Source organism: Entamoeba dispar, genomic scaffold (genome assembly GCF_000209125.1).
Source record: "Entamoeba dispar SAW760 scf_1105229457915 genomic scaffold, whole genome shotgun sequence".
Taxonomy (NCBI): Eukaryota; Evosea; order Mastigamoebida; family Endamoebidae; genus Entamoeba; species Entamoeba dispar.
This window is the reverse complement of record NW_001852931.1, coordinates 36,225-55,552: the sequence shown is the minus strand read 5'-3', so window position 1 is coordinate 55,552 and position 19,328 is coordinate 36,225. Positions and strand designations below refer to the sequence as shown.

General features: G+C 21.8%; 9 protein-coding genes across 9 annotated transcripts in view, besides 48 other annotated features; 5 read left to right on the top strand and 4 right to left on the bottom strand.

Moving 5' to 3' along the window:
* The window catches only part of EDI_298530 (uncharacterized protein), a gene marked incomplete at both ends in the record, with an annotated part of 2,658 nt that extends 116 nt beyond the window's left edge, over positions 1–2,542 (bottom strand). Inside the window, one exon of the mRNA XM_001733182.1 lies at positions 1–2,542. This exon is cut by the window's left edge and continues 116 nt beyond it. Within this exon, the coding sequence (XP_001733234.1) occupies positions 1–2,542 (2,542 nt within the window).
* Positions 443–510: a sequence feature (AT_rich).
* Positions 644–704: a sequence feature (AT_rich).
* Positions 797–821: a sequence feature (AT_rich).
* Positions 1,181–1,260: a sequence feature (AT_rich).
* Positions 1,891–1,920: a sequence feature (AT_rich).
* Positions 2,543–2,544: 2 nt separating the features above from the next.
* Positions 2,545–2,625: a sequence feature (AT_rich).
* A 54-nt stretch (positions 2,626–2,679) lies between these two features.
* On the top strand, positions 2,680–3,354 carry EDI_298520 (uncharacterized protein; the record flags this gene model as incomplete). Its single annotated transcript, XM_001733978.1, has 1 exon — positions 2,680–3,354. The coding sequence occupies one exon, from the start codon at positions 2,680–2,682 to the stop codon at positions 3,352–3,354; it is 675 nt and encodes a 224-aa protein (XP_001734030.1).
* Positions 2,948–3,008: a microsatellite.
* Positions 3,052–3,072: a microsatellite.
* Positions 3,078–3,148: a sequence feature (AT_rich).
* Positions 3,348–3,386: a sequence feature (AT_rich).
* EDI_298510 (uncharacterized protein) lies at positions 3,373–7,015 on the bottom strand (the record flags this gene model as incomplete). Its single annotated transcript, XM_001733977.1, has 2 exons — positions 3,373–6,696; positions 6,752–7,015. 2 exons carry the CDS (start codon positions 7,013–7,015, stop codon positions 3,373–3,375), a joined length of 3,588 nt encoding a protein of 1,195 aa, XP_001734029.1.
* Positions 3,473–3,518: a sequence feature (AT_rich).
* Positions 3,727–3,904: a sequence feature (AT_rich).
* Positions 3,927–4,010: a microsatellite.
* Positions 4,906–4,942: a sequence feature (AT_rich).
* Positions 5,038–5,065: a sequence feature (AT_rich).
* Positions 5,413–5,518: a sequence feature (AT_rich).
* Positions 6,700–6,728: a sequence feature (AT_rich).
* Positions 7,016–7,260: 245 nt separating the features above from the next.
* Positions 7,261–7,313: a microsatellite.
* A 47-nt stretch (positions 7,314–7,360) lies between these two features.
* On the top strand, positions 7,361–8,157 carry EDI_298500 (uncharacterized protein; the record flags this gene model as incomplete). Its single annotated transcript, XM_001733976.1, has 2 exons — positions 7,361–7,681; positions 7,942–8,157. The coding sequence occupies 2 exons, from the start codon at positions 7,361–7,363 to the stop codon at positions 8,155–8,157; spliced, it is 537 nt and encodes a 178-aa protein (XP_001734028.1).
* Positions 7,687–7,718: a sequence feature (AT_rich).
* Positions 7,889–7,940: a sequence feature (AT_rich).
* Positions 8,023–8,044: a sequence feature (AT_rich).
* A 57-nt stretch (positions 8,158–8,214) lies between the features above and the next one.
* Positions 8,215–8,689: a repeat region.
* Positions 8,690–8,793: 104 nt separating this feature from the next.
* Positions 8,794–8,877: a sequence feature (AT_rich).
* A 23-nt stretch (positions 8,878–8,900) lies between these two features.
* EDI_298490 (uncharacterized protein) lies at positions 8,901–10,189 on the top strand (the record flags this gene model as incomplete). Its single annotated transcript, XM_001733975.1, has 2 exons — positions 8,901–9,003; positions 9,057–10,189. 2 exons carry the CDS (start codon positions 8,901–8,903, stop codon positions 10,187–10,189), a joined length of 1,236 nt encoding a protein of 411 aa, XP_001734027.1.
* Positions 9,009–9,082: a sequence feature (AT_rich).
* Positions 9,273–9,322: a sequence feature (AT_rich).
* Positions 9,433–9,460: a sequence feature (AT_rich).
* Positions 9,604–9,683: a sequence feature (AT_rich).
* Positions 9,813–9,847: a sequence feature (AT_rich).
* Positions 10,180–10,279: a sequence feature (AT_rich).
* On the bottom strand, positions 10,275–16,388 carry EDI_298480 (uncharacterized protein; the record flags this gene model as incomplete). The annotated part of the gene is made up of 2 exons (XM_001733974.1): positions 10,275–15,772; positions 15,827–16,388. The coding sequence occupies 2 exons, from the start codon at positions 16,386–16,388 to the stop codon at positions 10,275–10,277; spliced, it is 6,060 nt and encodes a 2,019-aa protein (XP_001734026.1).
* Positions 10,826–10,867: a sequence feature (AT_rich).
* Positions 11,346–11,407: a sequence feature (AT_rich).
* Positions 11,423–11,454: a sequence feature (AT_rich).
* Positions 11,493–11,520: a sequence feature (AT_rich).
* Positions 11,580–11,623: a sequence feature (AT_rich).
* Positions 11,776–11,812: a sequence feature (AT_rich).
* Positions 12,113–12,144: a sequence feature (AT_rich).
* Positions 12,671–12,693: a sequence feature (AT_rich).
* Positions 12,705–12,754: a sequence feature (AT_rich).
* Positions 13,200–13,233: a sequence feature (AT_rich).
* Positions 13,757–13,806: a sequence feature (AT_rich).
* Positions 14,235–14,281: a microsatellite.
* Positions 14,615–14,691: a microsatellite.
* A 15-nt stretch (positions 16,389–16,403) lies between the features above and the next one.
* Positions 16,404–16,541: a microsatellite.
* Positions 16,542–16,618: 77 nt separating this feature from the next.
* EDI_298470 (serine/arginine regulated nuclear matrix protein, putative) lies at positions 16,619–17,147 on the bottom strand (the record flags this gene model as incomplete). The annotated part of the gene is made up of 2 exons (XM_001733973.1): positions 16,619–16,876; positions 16,926–17,147. The coding sequence occupies 2 exons, from the start codon at positions 17,145–17,147 to the stop codon at positions 16,619–16,621; spliced, it is 480 nt and encodes a 159-aa protein (XP_001734025.1).
* A 255-nt stretch (positions 17,148–17,402) lies between these two features.
* Positions 17,403–17,462: a sequence feature (AT_rich).
* Positions 17,463–17,580: 118 nt separating this feature from the next.
* Positions 17,581–17,609: a sequence feature (AT_rich).
* Positions 17,610–17,787: 178 nt separating this feature from the next.
* Positions 17,788–17,857: a sequence feature (AT_rich).
* An 18-nt stretch (positions 17,858–17,875) lies between these two features.
* Positions 17,876–18,018: a microsatellite.
* A 23-nt stretch (positions 18,019–18,041) lies between these two features.
* EDI_298460 (RAC GTPase, putative) lies at positions 18,042–18,641 on the top strand (the record flags this gene model as incomplete). The annotated part of the gene is made up of 1 exon (XM_001733972.1): positions 18,042–18,641. One exon carries the CDS (start codon positions 18,042–18,044, stop codon positions 18,639–18,641), a length of 600 nt encoding a protein of 199 aa, XP_001734024.1.
* Positions 18,642–18,689: 48 nt separating this feature from the next.
* Positions 18,690–18,761: a sequence feature (AT_rich).
* Positions 18,760–19,328, top strand: part of EDI_298450 (uncharacterized protein) — a gene marked incomplete at both ends in the record, with an annotated part of 1,032 nt that continues 463 nt past the window's right edge. Inside the window, one exon of the mRNA XM_001733181.1 lies at positions 18,760–19,328. This exon is cut by the window's right edge and continues 463 nt beyond it. Coding sequence (XP_001733233.1) covers positions 18,760–19,328 — 569 coding nt within the window.

The following is a 19,328-nucleotide window of genomic DNA, read 5'->3' as shown; positions in this document are numbered from 1 at the left end:
ACACAAGTATTTCTCTATGACAAGAATCATGATAAATATGACCACATAAAACATTTTTAACAGGTCCAGTTAATGGTTTTTGACATTTAGAACAAAGAGTTGTCATATTAAAAGGAACTCCTGTTTTATCACTTGCTTTAGACATTTTTTTCTTTGATTCTTCTTTAGCAATTTTAAGAATTTCAGAAAGAGTATGATTTGTAAATTTTAAAGAACATAACATATCATGAACTGAATCTGATATATCACCAATTTTAAGAGTATTAGGGATTTCATCAAATAATTGAACTTTAAATTGAGAACGTTTTAACATAATAGGAATAACAATATCACTTACTTGTGATGTTTTAATAATTTCTTCAAAAACTTTTCTTGCTAATTCAGAATTATTTTTTTTATCAATAATATCAACTATATTTTGAATAATTTCAATACCAGAATCATATTTATAAAAGTTTAATAAATTTCCATTTTCTTCAATATATTTATAAATAATTTCTTTTATAAAATCAATTGCAAATTGACTCATATCTCCAATTCTTCCACTTATAGAAGCATAAAGTAATTGTGGTCCTTTTTTATTATCTTCTATTTGATGTGAAATTGATTCAAATAAAGTGGTTTTAATAGGATTATTTAATGCTTTATTAAATAATTTAAATAATTTTTGATAAATTTGAAATTCTATAATAGAATTATTTAATGTATCTTGTTGTGGCATACACATTTTAACTGAATCAAAATCATTTCCAAACATTTCTACTATTTCTTTAATTTTATCTTTAGGTTGTTTTTCAATTAATATTAATATAAATAATAATGTTTGAGGATTTTGTGTTTTTAATGCATATTCACATGCAGGAATATATAAACCATTATTAAATTTAAATTGAATAACAAAACCTTGAAAATCTGCAATGTTTGTATCACTAATAAGTTCTTGTATTGATATTGTAGCATTTCCTATTTCATTTTGAATTGAAGCAGGTAATCCAGGGAATAAAAGAATTTCATTATATAAATCAATTTCACTATTAATAATAGATATATATTCATTTAATGTAACATTAGATCCATTTTTATAATCTTCAATATTTTGTTTTAATTTAAATGAATTAGCAAGATCTTCAGTTATAATTTGAGTTGTTAAACTAGGAATAATAGATAATTTAGCAGAAAGTAATATATTATATCCTTTTTTTAATTTATGATAATATTTTACACAATATTTTGTAAAAAATTTAATATATTTATTTTTTTCTTGATTATCTTCAGTTTCTCCTATAATAGCAACAATATCAGATTGATCAATAATATTTTCTTTAAGATGTTGTTCTAATCTAATTAATGATTCATCTTTAATATTTGTTAATTGAAGAATATAATTTTTCCAAAAATATTGAATATCTCCTTTATCAGTAAATTTTTCTTTTGATGTTGATACTCTATTTAAAATATCTCCAAACATCTTTTTTTGAATTAATAATTGAATAGTATCACTATCTTTTCTCATTCTTCCAACTTCTATTTTTCTTTTTCCAATTAAAATAATTTTTTCTACTTCATTAATAAATCCAAATAAAAATACTTGTTCTTTAGGATAATTTATTTCATATAATGCATTTGGTTCATTTCCTGATGATGATTGTAATATTTTTATTCCACTTTTTCCTTCTTTTGTATCAACAAATCCAATAATTCTATTTTCCATTAATGCCATTGATCTAATATTTATACTTTTATCATTAACTTGAAATGTACTTTGTGAAAATCTTTTTTTATTTTCAACTATCATTGATGGTGAAATATCAATATTAATTTTTAATTGTCCCCATGAAATAATAAATCTATTATCATTACATGGTAAAATACAACAATATGATTCTTTAGAAATTTTAATATTATTAAAATTAAATATTTCTTGAAATTCTTTTGATTTTGTACTAAAATCATATAAATAAATATATGCATCTTTATATTCTTTTCCATCATATAATCCTCCAATACAACAAATAATATTTCCAACCCATTTAATATCTATAATTTTATTACAATGTTTACAAATTAAATTTGTATTTCCTCCAAATAATCCATATCCACTTTTATCAATAATACGTATAAGAGGTGGATTATTTCCTATTTGTATTCCATAGCAAAATATTTTTTTATTTCTATTTCCTTGTTGATCCATACAAAATCTTATTATTTTTTCATTACTTTTTAATTCTTCTTCACTTTGAATTGATTTAAATTCATTATAAATTCTTACTATTTGTCCTTTTATTTGTGCTGCATAAATATTTCCACTATCATACCCAATTCCAATTACTGGATCTTTTGTAAATAATTGTTTTTCATTTACAATTTCATTACTTTTATTATTAAACAATAAAACTCTTCCAAATGATGTTCCTAATATTGTTCCTATAATTGTTTGATATCCAGTAGTAATTATTTCTGTTTCATTTAAATAAGCATTAAGACGATTATCAAATGATTCTGAAATAATATAACCAAAACGTTCATCTATTGATTCTGTCATTCTTAATTATAAATAACTTTAATTTATTATTTAGTTCTTTTTAAGATTATCTTTCTTAATTCATCTATATTTAAATATTAAAACTTTACAAACTAAAATAATTCTTACTTTTACAAATTTATTCAGAAAAGTCTAAAATGAATATCATTCGTCTTATCAAATCTCAACAAAACCAACCAATTAATTCTCCTTTGAATTCTTCTCTCTCTCAAATAGATCAAGCCCATGATAGAATTCTTGAATTACAACAAAACCAAAATCTTTGTTTTGATAATGAAAAATCTCCATTTCTAAATCAATCACAAAAACCAAAAGAACCAAAAGAAGTAATAATTATCAATAAAACACAGTTGAAAAAAGATGATATTTTAAAACTAAAAACTATACAATCTATTCACAAAGACCAAAAAACAAATAACTTAAAACCTAAAAAAATTAAAAAAGAAGAAATAAAACAAAAAAAAAATTATGAAAAAGGTACTATTAGTATGCCTTATTCTATCTCTTCTGAAGAAGAAGAAGAAGAAGAAAATAGTTTTATTATTACAAAAATACAAAGAAATATTAAATATATGAAACATATTGAATTAATAATTGAAAATTATAGAAATGAACTTAGTAAAAAAAAGAAAATACTTCAACAACTTATTTTAAAAAAAATAACAAATGAATTTCTCAATACAATAATTATTGATGCATTATATCAACTTGAAGAATTAGAATTATCATTAAATGATTCTATTATTACATCATTTAAAGGAAATATTGAAAAATATGAACAAGAATTTAATTGGTTAAACCAAAGTAATTAACAAAATTATTTTATAATATTATTTAAATTTAACTGAAGGTGTTAATAAATCTAAAATATCTAAAACATAATGTCGTATTTTAGAATTATCTAATGTAATAAATGGTAATATTGCAATGAAAATTTTCTTTTTATCTAATTGATTTTTATTTATTTTAATTAATTCTTTAAGAAGATTCATAAAGTCAAGACATTCTATTTTAATATACTCTAGATTTTCATCATTTATCTCTATTATTATTTTAATTCTTTCTAATTCATTTATTATTGTGTTAACAAATTCATTTTGAGTATATATTCCAATTGGATTTTCTATTTGAATTAATGATAATAATATCTTTTGTTTCCAATAAGATAAATTATCATAATAACCATTATATTGAATATCTAATAAACATTTAGAAATAATATTATTCTCATTTTTTAATTGTTTTCTATTTATAATAATTTCATATATATAATTAATTGCATTTTGATATGGTTGATATATAATATTATTTAATTCTTTATAATCATTAAAAGTATACATATTAATATAAAAATCATAATAACAATCTATTCCAGTTATTCCAATATAATAAATAATTTTATTAATATTATTCATAATTTTTTGATAATATTGATTATTATTATTATCTCTTCTTACTATTCTTAATAATGTAGATTTTGATTTTAAAATACTTAATTTAAGTTCTTCTATATCTATTTGATTTATAATTTCTTCATTTATACTACTTCCTAATTTATTATAAATTTCATTAATACAATGATAAACACATATTTGTGCTCTTTCTTTAAATTCACTAATTAAATAACTAATCATTTTACATAAACAACTCACATATAATTTTTGACAATTCTTATATTTTAAAAGAATATAATCAATCAAATTAAAGACTAATTGTTGACAAGTACTTAATCCATTTGGTTCAATATTAAAATCATCAGGAAATACAGAAACATATTGAATAATAGAAAATACAACATCTTCAATGAGATGATCTTGAAGTAACTTCTCTGAAGTAGTTAAGTAAAATTTAGAAATAGTTGTATTTATTCCATTATTTTTTGAAATAAAATTACCAATTAAAATATAAGTTGTAAATACTTTCTTATATATATCTTCTTTTTCATTTATTGATTGTATTAAAAGTGAATAATTATATTTTAATATCATTTCACATGTAAGCATTCCTGGATTATATAATGCCATATCAGTTACACCAATAAGTTGGTTATATAATTCTTCTTTTAAATTAGATGATACATATGGAAGAATATATTTTAATATTCTAGTTAATCCACCAATAAGAATACAAATATTATCATTCCATTGTTTAATTAATGGAGGCATATAAAATAATACTTTTGTATGTTCTTTAGGTAATTCTGATTGTGTAAGTTTAATATAGATATTTTTCATTTCATTAAAAACTGGAAATAAAATATCTTGAAGTAATTGATCAATACAATTTATTATCATTTCTCCTTCATATGCAATAGATTGTGTAAGTGTTTGTAATGCTGAACTCCAAATATCATATCTTTTATCTTTTAAACATAAATAAAATTGTTTTAAAATAATTAAAGAAAGAGGTAAATATTCATTAGAATCTTTTAATTGAATAATAATATCTGAAAATAATTGAATTGCACTTAATGATATATTAATATCAGATGTTTGAATAATATATTGATAAATAATATTTATTGGAATTTGTGTTGGATGAATTGATAATACAATTTGTTTAAAAATATTAAAACTATTTGATACAATTTGTTGAGATAAATTTGAAAAAATAGTAAATATTGGTATTAATTCATTAATATGTTCATAAATAGGTAATGTAATTTCATTTAATATTTCAAGAGAATTAAGAATAATATTAATTTGTTTTTCTTTACATTTTTTATCTTTAATACATTCATTAATAAATGTAAAAATAAGTGTAATTAATTCATTTTCTTGTTTTTTATTTTCATATTTATCTATTTGTCCTAATATATTAGAAATCATTCTTCCAATTTTTTCACATATTGAAATATCTTCTAATACTCCATTTTTTAATATATTTTTACATAATGGATGAATAATAATAATTTTATTAATATTTTCTTCATAAATATTAATTAATTCTTTATAATAATTTAATGTATTTATTATTGGAATAAGTTCTTTAACACATTCAATTAATTCTGTTTCTTTAAGATATTTTGTATATTTACAAATAGTCATCCAATGATTTTGTTCAACCATTTTCCAAATACATTTCCATTCTTTATGTTTAAATTTAGGACTTAATTCAATTGCATTAATTACTGCTCCCCATCCATTTTTAGTTTTCCCTGCAAGTTCTAATAATTGGCAAATAGAATAACCTCTATTAACCATAACTCTCATCATCTTTTCAATACAAACCAATGAATCAATTGAATTACCAAATTTTGTTAATGTATTAAGTGTTAAATTGATAATTTCATTTGATAAATCAAATGTTACACTAACCATATGAGATATTAATAAAAAGAAACAAAAATATGATAATTCTTGAAGATTTTTTGGTGATGAAATATGTTCTACTGAAGTAGGTTGTGCAATTGTTACTCCATTTTTTAAAAATGAAATAATTAGAGGATAGAAATGTTTATTTAAAACAAAAGATGATTGGTTTGTTGAGAAAAATTGGTAGAATAATGATAAAATACAATTTGAAGATTCAAACATATGTAATGAAATAAAATATGGATATCCAGGAAATGTAGAAAAATTTACTAAAAATGTAGAATGATATTGTAATGTAGAATTAATAATAACAGGAAGTTTTGGAATTAATACTTGAAGAAGAAGAGTATATAATGGTTTAATTTGGAAAAATAAATTTGGTGCATTTGATAAAATTGGAAATAAACAATCAAATTGATATGTTCTTAAGTTACTATATTGTGGTGATAAACAAAGATCATTTATATATTTTGAAAGAGTTGATACTAATGGTTCAGTTGGTTCTATTAAAGATTCTCCTAAATAATTTTTGTTAAGATCAATTAGATGATTTGCTTCTTGTTGATTAATTTGTTGTTTAGCTAATTGTGGAATATATGATGGATAAAGAGTAGATGCTATTGTAGAAATATATGATAAAACAGAGAAAAGAGATGAGAGGAGAATAGGTGTTGTAGCAGCTAATGTTAAAGTAGTTAATCCATTATATAATGCAGTAACAGGAAGAGAAGCAAGTAATGGAGTAGTTAAAAGTGATGAAGTAATTTGAACAATTTTAGCATTTATAGTTTCATTTGAAATCATCTGTTGTAATTTTATAAAGAGATGATCATGAAGAGTCTGATATAATAAGTTATTTTTTTTTAAATATTGTTTTGAAGAAATAATAACAAACAAGAGGAATTAACTCTTCCATAGAAAGCATTTGAATTAGTTGTAATAATGTTAAATCTAATGAAGAAGAGAATGTAAGTAAAACAATTAATGGTTCAATACATTTATTAGAACGTTGAAGAATATCAATTTTTGGATTAGTTGATGTGGTTAATATTTGAACACATTCATCAAGATATTCTCGTTGTTTATTCCATTTGGAATATTTTTTGATTCCTTTAATAACAAACTCATATTTAGTGATAAGAGGTTTGGCTTTAATCATATTTGTTATAAAGTTTTATAGATTTTAAGTGTTTTATTCAAAATTATCTTTTTAAAATGAAAGAAGATTATATAATTATAAAGATTATTATTCTTTTACAAGATTTACAAGAAAATGAAGAATAAGAAGTAATAAATGGATAATTGTAATAAACTAAACTACATTATTAAAAAAAATCATCTTTTTAACCTTCAATATTTTTCATGTATGAAGTTAAACAAAAAGAACAAAAAAAGACCTAATATAAAAAAAAAGATAAGAAAAAAAAAAAATAGAAGGAATAAAAAGTAAAAGAAAACAAGAATTCTTAAAAATAAAGAAGAAAAAATATACTAAAATTTAAAGATGGAACCAACAACACCATCAACCTCTCTTGAATCACAACACCTTTTATTAAATAAATGGACATATTGGTTTGATTCTAATAAATATGAATCACAATCACGAGATAACCTTTCATCATTGGAAGAGTTATACACATTTTCTACTGTAGAACAATTCTGGGGATTATATGATGGACTTGAAAAAGCAACAAGTTTTCCTAAAGGAAGTGATTGTTATTATATGAAATTTGGAGTGACACCAAATACTACTTCATACGAAAAAGGTGGAAAATTAAGGTTTGGAGTACCATTAGCAAAAGCAGAATGTATTTGGAAAAATTTAGTTTGTTAAAATATATATTTAATAAAAAAAAAAAAAAGAGATATAAGTAGTTTTAGGAAAATTGAAGTATAAAGAATATTGTAAAGAGAGAAAAGAATACAATGAGTGAAGTTTTTTAGAATAGGGTTTGGGAAAGAAAAATTATATAAAAACAAATCCTTAAATATAATTTTCCTAAGACTATTTGAAATAAAATAGTAAAGTAAGAATAAAAGTTAAAATTATTATAGAAGATTAAATATAATATTTACATATTTTAGATTCTTATGTGTATTGGAGAAAATTTTGAAAATTCAGAATTCTTAGTAGGTGTAGAATTGTCTATTAGATCAGATGCTAAGTTTAATATTTATTTTAATTATTGGGATGATAATTTCCGATCATTAGTATCAGAAATTAAAGAATATGTTGAAATTTCACCAAAAACGTCATTTAAGTTTTTCCCAGAAGTTGGACGTATTATTGAAATAAATTGAATGTTGGTTCTTTTCATATCTAAATTAGATAATTATTTTAATGATAAAATATTAGTAAATAAAGAAAAGAAATTCAATTCATTTCAATAACAATAATTCTTGATACAATAAATGTTTTACTTCCACATAATGGATATTTTAATTTTCCATATTCAAAAGATGTTTCATTAACTCCTGATAAAAAATTATTTGAATGATTTTGTTTTGTAACAACAATATCATATCCAAATCCTATTTGAAAGAGATAATCAAAATCTTTTGAAAATAATAAGATTGCATATTGACTTTTATCTTTTTTAATAGGAAAAGATTTTGGTGTAATAATTCTACCATTTGATTCTAATGAAAAAATAAAAGCTTCATCATCTTTAATCCATTCACATTCATTATTAATTTTTGCTTTAATATATCCTCCAAAAATATTTCCTTCCATATCATGAATAAGAATAAATATATTATTTCTTCCAATAATTTTTTCATTAAAAATTGATTCATTTTTTCTCCAATTTTCTAATCTTGAATCAAATAATATTTGTGGATTATTTAAATTACTTAATTGTTTAAGTTGTTTAATAATATCAGGAAATTGAGAAAGATAAGTATATTCTTGTTGCATGAACTTATCAATGAATTATCTTTTTTTTCTTTTTTTTTTTTATAAAACAAAATTATTTTTATTTTTTAAATTCTTTTTATATAAATTAATTTAAGATAAAAATACCTCAAAGAACTTAAAAAAGAAAATGTCTGATATCTCATTCTGTCAAACTCATAAAATTCTTGTATATCAAGATATTATTTGGAATATAGAATTATCAGAAAGAAGAACAATACTTGTTCGTTCAGGTTTGTTAATAAAATAATTAAATAAAAGAAAAGAAATTATAAATAATCATTAGAAATTATAGATGAAAATAAAATTATACAATGTCCTACAATCATTATTGAAAAGTATAATAAATGTTATGTTTTAGGATATGGACAATGTAGAAAAGATATTCCTATTTCATCTTCAATAATAAAGAGAACTATATTATCTGATGTTTTTTGGTTAAAATCAACAAATTATCCAGGTAGAATATGGGTTCATAGAAGATTTTTAATGAATGAAGCAGAAAAAATAATTCAAAAATTACTTAGTAATACTAATATTTATATTATTTATCCAGGAATGGAAAGTAATATTACTAAACCATTATTTAAAAGAAATAATCAAATATTTAAACCTATTGAACAACTAAATGCAGAAAATCAAACAAAATCATTATTTAAACCAATTAATAACAAATTAAATAATAATATTGAAGTTGAACCTATTTATTCTCTTAAAGAAATTTCAAATTCAATTAAAACAATTTTACCTTCACTTCCAAATCCATTATTTACAAATTTAAAAGAAATAAAAGAAGAGAAAAAAGAAGAAATTTTACATTCATTTAATTCAACAAAAATTACATTAAATATTAATTGTAAAAAACAAGAAAAAATAAAAAATCTTTCAGTTAAAATAATTAAATCAATATTTACTATAGGTTCAGAATTTCTTGAACCAACATTAATTTGTTTAAAAGTAATTGCAGAAGGAATATTTGGTACATTAAATAATTTTCCATTAAAAATACAAAGTCCAGAAGAAATGAAAGGATATACTAATGATTTTATTAAAATTATTACAAATTCATTTATTAAACCTGAATCATATTTAATAAATGGAATTTTTGTATTTGGAATTGAATATGCACAATTAAAAAAAATATGGGATTTAAGAATAAAAAATAAAGAAATTGTAAATGAATTAATTATTGATATGAAAAAATATTTTCAAATGATATCATTTTGTTTTACAGATTCATTTAAAGAATATATTGAAGATGTTTTTAAAAATTCTTTAATATTATCAGAATTTGATATTTTATATTTCTTTAAATCAGATATTGAATTATTTAAATGGAATATTGAACAAATAGAATATTTATCTAAAAAATTTACTTATAAACAAGAAATAGAATCTGCTTTTGTATCTAAAAATTAAAATTTATTTTAAAAATTAAAATTTATTTTATTTAAAATAAATAACAAAAAAAAAAAAAGAATTAAATTATGTTTTTTTTTTTTTTTTAATCATCAAATCTTCTTGATAATATTTTATTTACTCTTCTTTTTGAACTTTGACCACCTGATGATTTAGAAGAAATAGATTTATCAATTGAAGAATTAAATGTTTCACTTGTAATAGATTCTTTTATACTAATACTTCCATCAGTAATATTTTCTTTATTTATTCCAAAAATTTTAATTGCAACTGAATCTAACATTTCAGGTGTTTCTATAAAATTATATTCTGTTATTGGTTCTTGTTCTACAGCAGATTTTACCATAACATCAAGTAAATCAAAAACATAAGGACTTTCTTTAATAAGATCTCTTTTATTTGAAATAATTCTTACAAATTCACTTTTTGTTTCAGCTCTTGTTGAGAAATATACAACAAATCTCATTAAAATATCTCTAAATACTGATGATGTTTCTGGAATAATACATTCATTAAAGAAAAGTTCTACAATAGTTACAAAATTAGCAGAAACAAGTGGTGTAATACAATTTAATACATTTCTCATTAAAACAGATATAGAAATATGTTTAACATCTTTTTCTGCTAATTCTTTACAATAATTTAAATAATCTTTAAGTTTAATTTCTTTTAATTTTTCTGCATTTTGAACTAAAATATTTCTTTTTTCTGCAAGTATTTCCCAATCATCTCCAACTCTTAATATAAGATTTGTTGTTCTATCACAATACCAACATGTAAATGCAATAATACAAATTGGTACTACAAGTTCTGGTTTTTTTGGAAAAGCAAAAAAGAAAAGTTCTGGTTTAGATAAAAGTCTTGCAAAAATTTCAGCAGAAATATCTTTTGAATCATTATCAGTTAATCCTCTTAATGCCATAATTAATATTCCTTTAAACATATTTTGATTATTTAATGTAATTTCTTTAAGTGTATTTAATATTATTTCTGGTTTTATTTTATCATATATTTCAGGATTTAATGCATATTTTAACATTTTAATAGCTTTTCGATAAATAATAATTGGAACTTCATATGAAATAAGGAAACAACTAACTACCCACATAATTTTAGATATTAATTGTATATCAGGAATATTATGTAAAAACATATCTAAAATATTTATAATTTCAATAATATATTGAAAAATAATATTTTTATAATCAATATTTAATTGTTGTGTTTCATCTGTATTTATTAATGAATTTTTTAATTTTAATAATGTAAATACAAATTGATCAATTGGCATATCATTATCTCCAATTTTAAAAACTTTATTAAAAAATTTACATGCATTTACAGATGCTTGAACATTCATAGATGTTGGATCTCCAGAACATGACCATTCAAATAATTCTTTTTTAATTAATTGAAGTAATTTAATTTTATTAAGATGTAATGATAATTGACAAAAATTATCCATAATTTCAAGTAATGTTTCTCTATTTAATATATTATCAATTTCTAATGCTGAAATTAATGTAAAAAATTTTGTACCACATTTAGCAATTTCTAAATTTTTATCTGATGAATATGAATCAAAGAAATTATAACATAATTTTTTAATAAAATTATAAAATACTTCTACTTCTTTTTTATCTTGAACTGCATAACAAATAAGAATAGAAAATACAATCATATAATGAACACCAGAATCTTCAACAAAAATACCATCTCCAATAAAATCATTTAATACATTCATAACAATATATTGTCCTTTATATTTTTCACTATATGTTCCTCTTGATATCATCATTGTTCTTGAAAATTCATATGATAATGCTTGAGCTGTTCTTAAAAATGTTGTTTTAAGATCAATTTTCATTAATGCTTGAAATATAATTAAAAATGAATCTCTATTTTTTGCTTTAGGTAATTCACTTTTTAAGAAATTAAAAATAATATTATAATTTGAATTTTCATCTCCAAGAATATCATCTTTTTCATTTCTTTTTTCACATACTCTTGACCAAAAAATAATTGCTTGATCTGAATTATGTGTCATTGTTGAAGTAACATCATATACAAGAATATCTAAAATTTTATTACATTCTTTACGTGTATAATCTTGTGCTAAATTAACATATGGTAACCAATAAATACTATATGTTACAACCCATTTTTTTTGAAGATCAGATAATTTATTTCCTCCTCCTGCAAGTGTACCTTTATAAAATACAATTTTAGCATGTTCTTTACAATATTTAACACACATTTCACAAATATTAGTAGCTGCTTTTAATCTATTTTGTTCAACAGTAGTTGAAATATCAACTCTATATTTAATTACATTTTCATATAAATTTTGATCAAAAATATCTGAAAGTCCAAATTTAATTGGTAATAACCAACAAATTACATTAAATGCATAAACTCTTATATTTTCATCATCTGCCATTAATGTAATTAATGAATGATGTAATAATGATGCTCCATATCTTTTTAAATTATTAATAAATAATGGTTCTGGTTCAATATTAATATATGTATTAACTTTTTTTAAAAATTCAATATGTTTATTATCAATTACTTTAACTCCACTTTCATAAAATTCTGGTTGACATATTTTAGAATAAACTTTTGCAATAGCTTTAATAATAATTTTACTTTCTGTCATATTTTCAATATCTGGATTTTTTCTTGAAAATACTAAATCTGGATGAAATCTAATAATCCATTTTAAAATTCCTGAATGCATCTTTTCTAATTCTACAATACGTTTTGGTTTTATAAAAAATTTTTCTCCAAGTGATAATGGTGCTAATGAAAAAATACTACAAACTGCTTCTAATGCAGAACAACATAATACATCAGTAATTGGATTCATTTTCATTTGTGGATTAATAAATGTATTAATTAAATATTGACAAATATCAGTTCTTTGTTCTAATGGCCATACTAAAAAATGAAGTTGAAGTGAAATTGGAAGTACTGAATTTGTAGGTTCTTCTAAATGAAGTATTGGTTCTTTTTTAATATTTTTACAAAAATAATATAATAATGTTACAAAATTTTGTGCAAAATATGCAGGGAAATTTGTTGTACAATTAAATAAATCATTTGTTGTATTTGTTATATTAAATAATGGCCAAAGTAATTTAAGTTGAAGAAATACTTCATTAATAATAGAAAGAATACTTAATATTAATTTATATCCTAATTCACTTGAAAAAATAGCTTTACAATCTTTCATTAAACAATTACTTAAAATAATCATTGTAGTTAACATTAATTGTCTTCTTCTTTCAATATTAACTTTTTCTGATATTATTAATGGTAATGCATATGATTTAATTTGTTCTACAAAGAAATAAAATATATCTGGATGCATACATGATAATAAATATATTAAATTACTTTCATTTGGTTCTTGATATTCTGTTTTTTCCATTAATTCTTTAATAATACTTTTAATAATTGGTGTAACTTCTTCTCCAAGTTTATTAAATTCTGGATTTTTTAATGAATATATTTCACTTGTTATTTCATTATTTATATTATTTGTTCCTTTAAGATAAAGTGTAGATAAATAAATATTTAATAATCTATATCTTATTTCATTTGTTAAATTTTTTCCTGTTAATTCTTTTTTAACTATTTTAGCAATTCTTTGAACAATTGAATGTGTTCCTTCATTTTCTTCAAGTAATTTTAATATTATTGATGTTTGTATATAATCCATTGAAAGTAAATGTTGATTAGTTACTTGTAATTGTTCTTGTTCTATATAAGGTAAATTTTTATTAATACTTAATAATGAATCTGGTATTTTACTAGACATTAAAATAAATAAATATCTAGAATATTGTCCAATATATTCTTTATTTTTATATGTTATATTCCATACTGTATTATCAAAATCTTTTAATGATGTAAAATAAAGATATGTTAATAATTGTGGTGTTTCTATTCTAATTGTTTGATTAAATCTTTGTTCTAATACAGTAATAATTGCTTCAATATATTCTGATAAATGTTCAGTAAATACAACAATACTTTCTCCTTTTTCTTTTTTTCCTTTTTTTTTCTTTTTTTGATTTTCTTTTTCTTCAATTCTTTTTGTTGCTTCATTAATTCTTTTAACAGTCCATAAACACATAATTGCATCAACAAATTCCATCATATTTTGATATGCTATATCATTTTCCATAATATCAATAACTACTTTCATTAAATCCCATACAATTAATGTTCTATATGTTGCTTCTTGAAATACCATTATAAATATAGCTTCCATTACAGCTTCTGCTAAATAATCATTTTTACTTATTAAAAATGAAAAAAATGTTAATGCTCCTTGTTTTTGTGTATAAATAATATACATTTTAGGAAGATTTGAAATATATCTAATTAATTGTACAAAAAGAATCATTTCATCACTTATTTTTTCTTTTATTTTTTCTTCTTTAATAATTTTTTTTCTTTTTTCTATTTGTTTTTCTTTATTTATTATTTCTTTTGGATTTTTTAAATCTTCTGGAATTTCTGATAAAAATTCTTTTTTAACTGTACTAATTCCTGTTGTAATTCCTTCTATTTTAACTTCATTTCCCCATCTTTCTAATATTTTTACTACTTCTAATTCTGTATCTCTTATTTTTTTTACATCTAATCCTGCCATTTTTCCTTTTTGAATTTCTCTCCATCTTTTAACTGCTTCAAACATTTTAGCTTTAATATATGTATCATTTGCACAATTAGATGCCATAAATTCTTTAATATGACTTGGAATTTTTAATATTCTTGAAATATTTGTATATGAATCATTTTCTTTTACTTTATCATAAACATTTTGATAAAGTTCTAGAAATTTTCTTTTACCAAGTGTAAGTACTTTTTTCTTTGCATGAATTTCTTTTTCTTCTTCAACATTAATCCATAAAAATTTATCATTAACAATTAAATGTAATGCATTATACATAACACTAAGACTTAAATAATCTTCTTTATCTTCAAAAAATGAATCAAGAATACGATATGTAATTGGAAGACTATGTGCTGCACAAAATACTACTTTTCTAGCTCTTCTTTCAATTTCTTCTTTTTCTACTTTAGCAGGACAATTTACAACAACTCCCATTATTGCTTGTATATATTTTTCTGCTTCTTTTCTTAATGGTAAAACTCTAAATGGTGAAATTCTTTTTTTTGCTTCTTTTGGAAGATTATAATATGAATCTGGTATATATAATTCTGTATTTTCATGTACTCCTTTACATAATGTTTCAATATAATTTAAAATTGGTTCTGTTTTTGCATTAATTTCATTAAGTCCACTAATATATTTTGTTACTGATTGAATTTCTGTTAAATTTGTTTTCATATGAATAATTGCTTCTATTTTTGATCCATGACATTCCATTTCAAATGATTTATTAAAAAATGGTGATATAATTCCATGAACTATATTTAATTCTTTTCCAAATGATCCTTCTGGTAATGAAAACATTAAATTTTCTAATACTTCCATTATTTCTGCTTTTAATTCTATTTTTTTTGCTGATTTTATTGAAACTGCAATCGTTTTAAGAACTCCTTCAACTATTTTAACATCTGATGTTTCATTTTTTGAAAATTGTATAAATCTTAATAAACGAACTCGAGTACTAAAATTTTCTGTATTTGGATCTTTCCAATATCCAAAGAAATAACTCCATATATTTCTAAATTGTTTTTCTAATGAAAGAAGTTTAACTAATGAACTCCATTGATTAATCATTGTTTTATATGCAACATCAAATACAGTTTCATTTTTTATTGCTTTAATATTATCTCCAATAATTTTTAATCTTCCTACCATTTTATCTGCTAATTTCTCTGTTAATTGATCCATCCATCCACAATATAAATAAAATGTTATCATCACATCTGCAATGAAAATATTTGCTACAATTGTTTCATATGTTAATTCTTCTTGATTACTTGATGTTATTTTTACTACTTCTCCTAACATATTTGCAGACTTAGATCGAATAAATACAATTATACGTCTTAATGCACTTGCATAATTCTCATCTTCATGAAGTGAAAAAACATCTGACTCTTTTGGATTATTTTGAATGGCAACTCCTCTTTGTGCTGCATTTAATACTAACTGATGTAATTCTGTCAGTTCTACTGAAAAAATTTCTGTTTGTTTCAAATCAATAACATCCATTTCTGTTATTCATAGTTTTCTCTTTTGTTTTCTTTTCTATTTCTTTCTAACTAATTATAACTCTTTTTATTATTTCTTTATTCTTTCCTTATTCTTTTTTTACCTAACTTGAAATACAATCCCTTTTTTTTCTTTTTTTCCTTTTTTGTTTTTAATCACTTCATCTCATTAACTCTGTTGAAACAATAAATAATAAAACTTAATGACAAACATAATTGAATAATCAAAATTTACTTCTTTTTATTTCTTTCTCGACTCTCACTCCTTTCTGTCCTACGGTACTTTGGTTGGTATCCCCCTTTTTCTTTGTCTCTTCTTTTTCTTGCCTCACGTTCTTCAGCTGCTTTCTTTAGGCATTCTGGAATACCGTCTTTACTTTTCTCTCCCATCTGGCACAAACCCCATAATTCTTCTACAAACTCATTTGTTTTATCTCCAAGAAATGCCTCCAAATCAATTTCTAAATCACGAGGATCTGTTTCATTTCCCTGATAGGTAAGTTTCTTTTTCTTTTGTTTTAAAGAAGAAACACCAAACATTTTCTTCAATAAACCCTACGATTGTGTTAACAAGAATATCATCATCTACTTCTAATATATCAATTATTTTCGATGTAATCCAGGCTCTCATTACTTCAATATTGACTTTATTAAAATCTACTTTCTGATAGAAGTTTTCTGGAAATGTCATCGATTTCTTCAATTTTTCACGTTTGTCAGAGAAGTGAGGGTCTTGTTCAATTGATGTACCTTTGAACATCCACTTTTTACTTTTTTTTTCAGTTCCCTTTTGTTTTATCCTTGGGTCCTTTTCTCTCTTCTCGTGTATTTTCTCATCACCTCTCTTTTATTTTTACATTCACAATACCTAACAAGTGTAATTGATTGCAAAAGAGACACTGGATATAATTTTTGTCATTATCAAAAAAAAAATCAGAAGAGATTGGAAAAAAATCTTCATTCTTATTTAAAAATAAAAGAGTTTTGTGCTAAAATTAAATATAAAAAGATGACGTAATAAAAAATTTTCAAATGAATATAAAAATATTCTTCCTTTAAAATAAAAATAAAATTAGAATCAATGATAACAGTAGTTACAATATATATACGTTTTATTGATTATATTGCTCAATAAAATAATGAATTTAATAAAGGAAATTGTAGATAGTATATATCTAACTAATTTATGATACTTAAAAAAATTTTTAAGAATAAAAATTTAGAAGTTTAGAAAAACTTCTTTGAATTGTTTGTTGTTAAATTGAAATCTAGTAGTTAAATTGAAATTACGATAATTTTTTTAATTAGAGCAATGAAATGAAATAAATAAATACAGACACAAAGAAATTTCACTTAGTTATTTCAGAAATTACTTTTCATCAAGATCTATATAAGAAGACTTTTTTAAATTAAATTAATTAAAATTTTGTAGAAAAATAGAATTAAATATAAAAGTTTTATTTTTATAATCCGACTGTTATAAATGGCAAAATACAATTACAAAACAAGAGAAAAATAGAATAAGAGAAAAAGAAAGAATATATGATAACCATTAAGTATTAAAAAAAAAATATAAAAAATAAAAAAAAAGCGAAAATAATAAATTAAAAAATGAAACTAAAAAATAAAATGTAAGAACTTTTAAATATCAAATATGGCTGCACAAACAGACGCAACAAGTGTTAAATTAGTTGTAGTAGGGGATGGAGCTGTTGGAAAAACATGTTTATTAATTTGTTATACAACCAATGAATTTCCAAAAGATTATGTACCAACAGTATTTGATAATTACATGGCACCAATGACAGTAGATGGAAAGCCAGTTAATTTAGGATTATGGGATACAGCAGGACAAGAAGATTATGAACAGTTAAGACCATTATCATATCCGAATACTGACCTTTTCTTATTATGTTTTTCAGTTATATCAAGAACATCATTTAATAATATTTCATCTAAATGGTTACCAGAAATTAAACATTATGAACCAAAATGTAAAATGATGGTAGTTGGAACAAAAACTGATTGTCGTAATGATGAAGCTATGATCAGAAAATTGGCTGATGAAAACCAAAAACCAATTACAACTGAAGAAGGTGAAAAACTTGCAAAAGATATTAAAGCTATTTGTTATATGGAATGTTCAGCTTTAACTCGTTCTGGACTCAATCAAGTATTTGATGAAGCAATTCATATTGTTTTAAACAAAAATCAACCACAAAAATCATCACATAAGATGTGCACTTTGCTTTAACCCTTTTTTTAATTGGAGTTTTGTTTTTCTTCAGATTTTTGCTTCTTCAATTAATAAAGAAAAATTTTAAATTATTTTTTATTTTTTTTGAACTAAAAAATAAATTTAATAATTTAAAATGACAAGTTCCTATTGTTCTTTATTACTCTCATTTTATGAACAATTAAGAAAAGAAAAGCAAATAGACAAAATTTTAAAAGAACTAAGAAATGACCCAATCACAAGGCTAGACCAAACAAGTTTTATAAAACCATTTAAAGAAACATATTTTGGAAGTGCAAAAGAATTTATTAACTTAACAGACAGAGAAGTTTTTACAATTGATATAGAACAGACAAATCTTATGGATGATGGAATTCACATTGATGTAGATAAAAACAGAGGGATAACTGAATTAGGATTTCATTCACCATATATTACAAAAGAAGATATTCATAAATTTGAAGAAATAATTTCACATTTATTAGAAAATGTTATTAATAATGCAAAATATTCTTATGATATGAGTAAATCAAAAAAATTAAATGATAAAAGTCTTGAAGTGGGTAAAAAAGAAAAATGTTTTAGTTTATTACTTTATATTGATTCAAATGGAAACGTTATTAAAAGATGGTATGGATTAACTTTAATTTCAGTTCGTGGTAATTTATTTTATCCAAGAAGTTTAGAATTATCTGATTATGATAA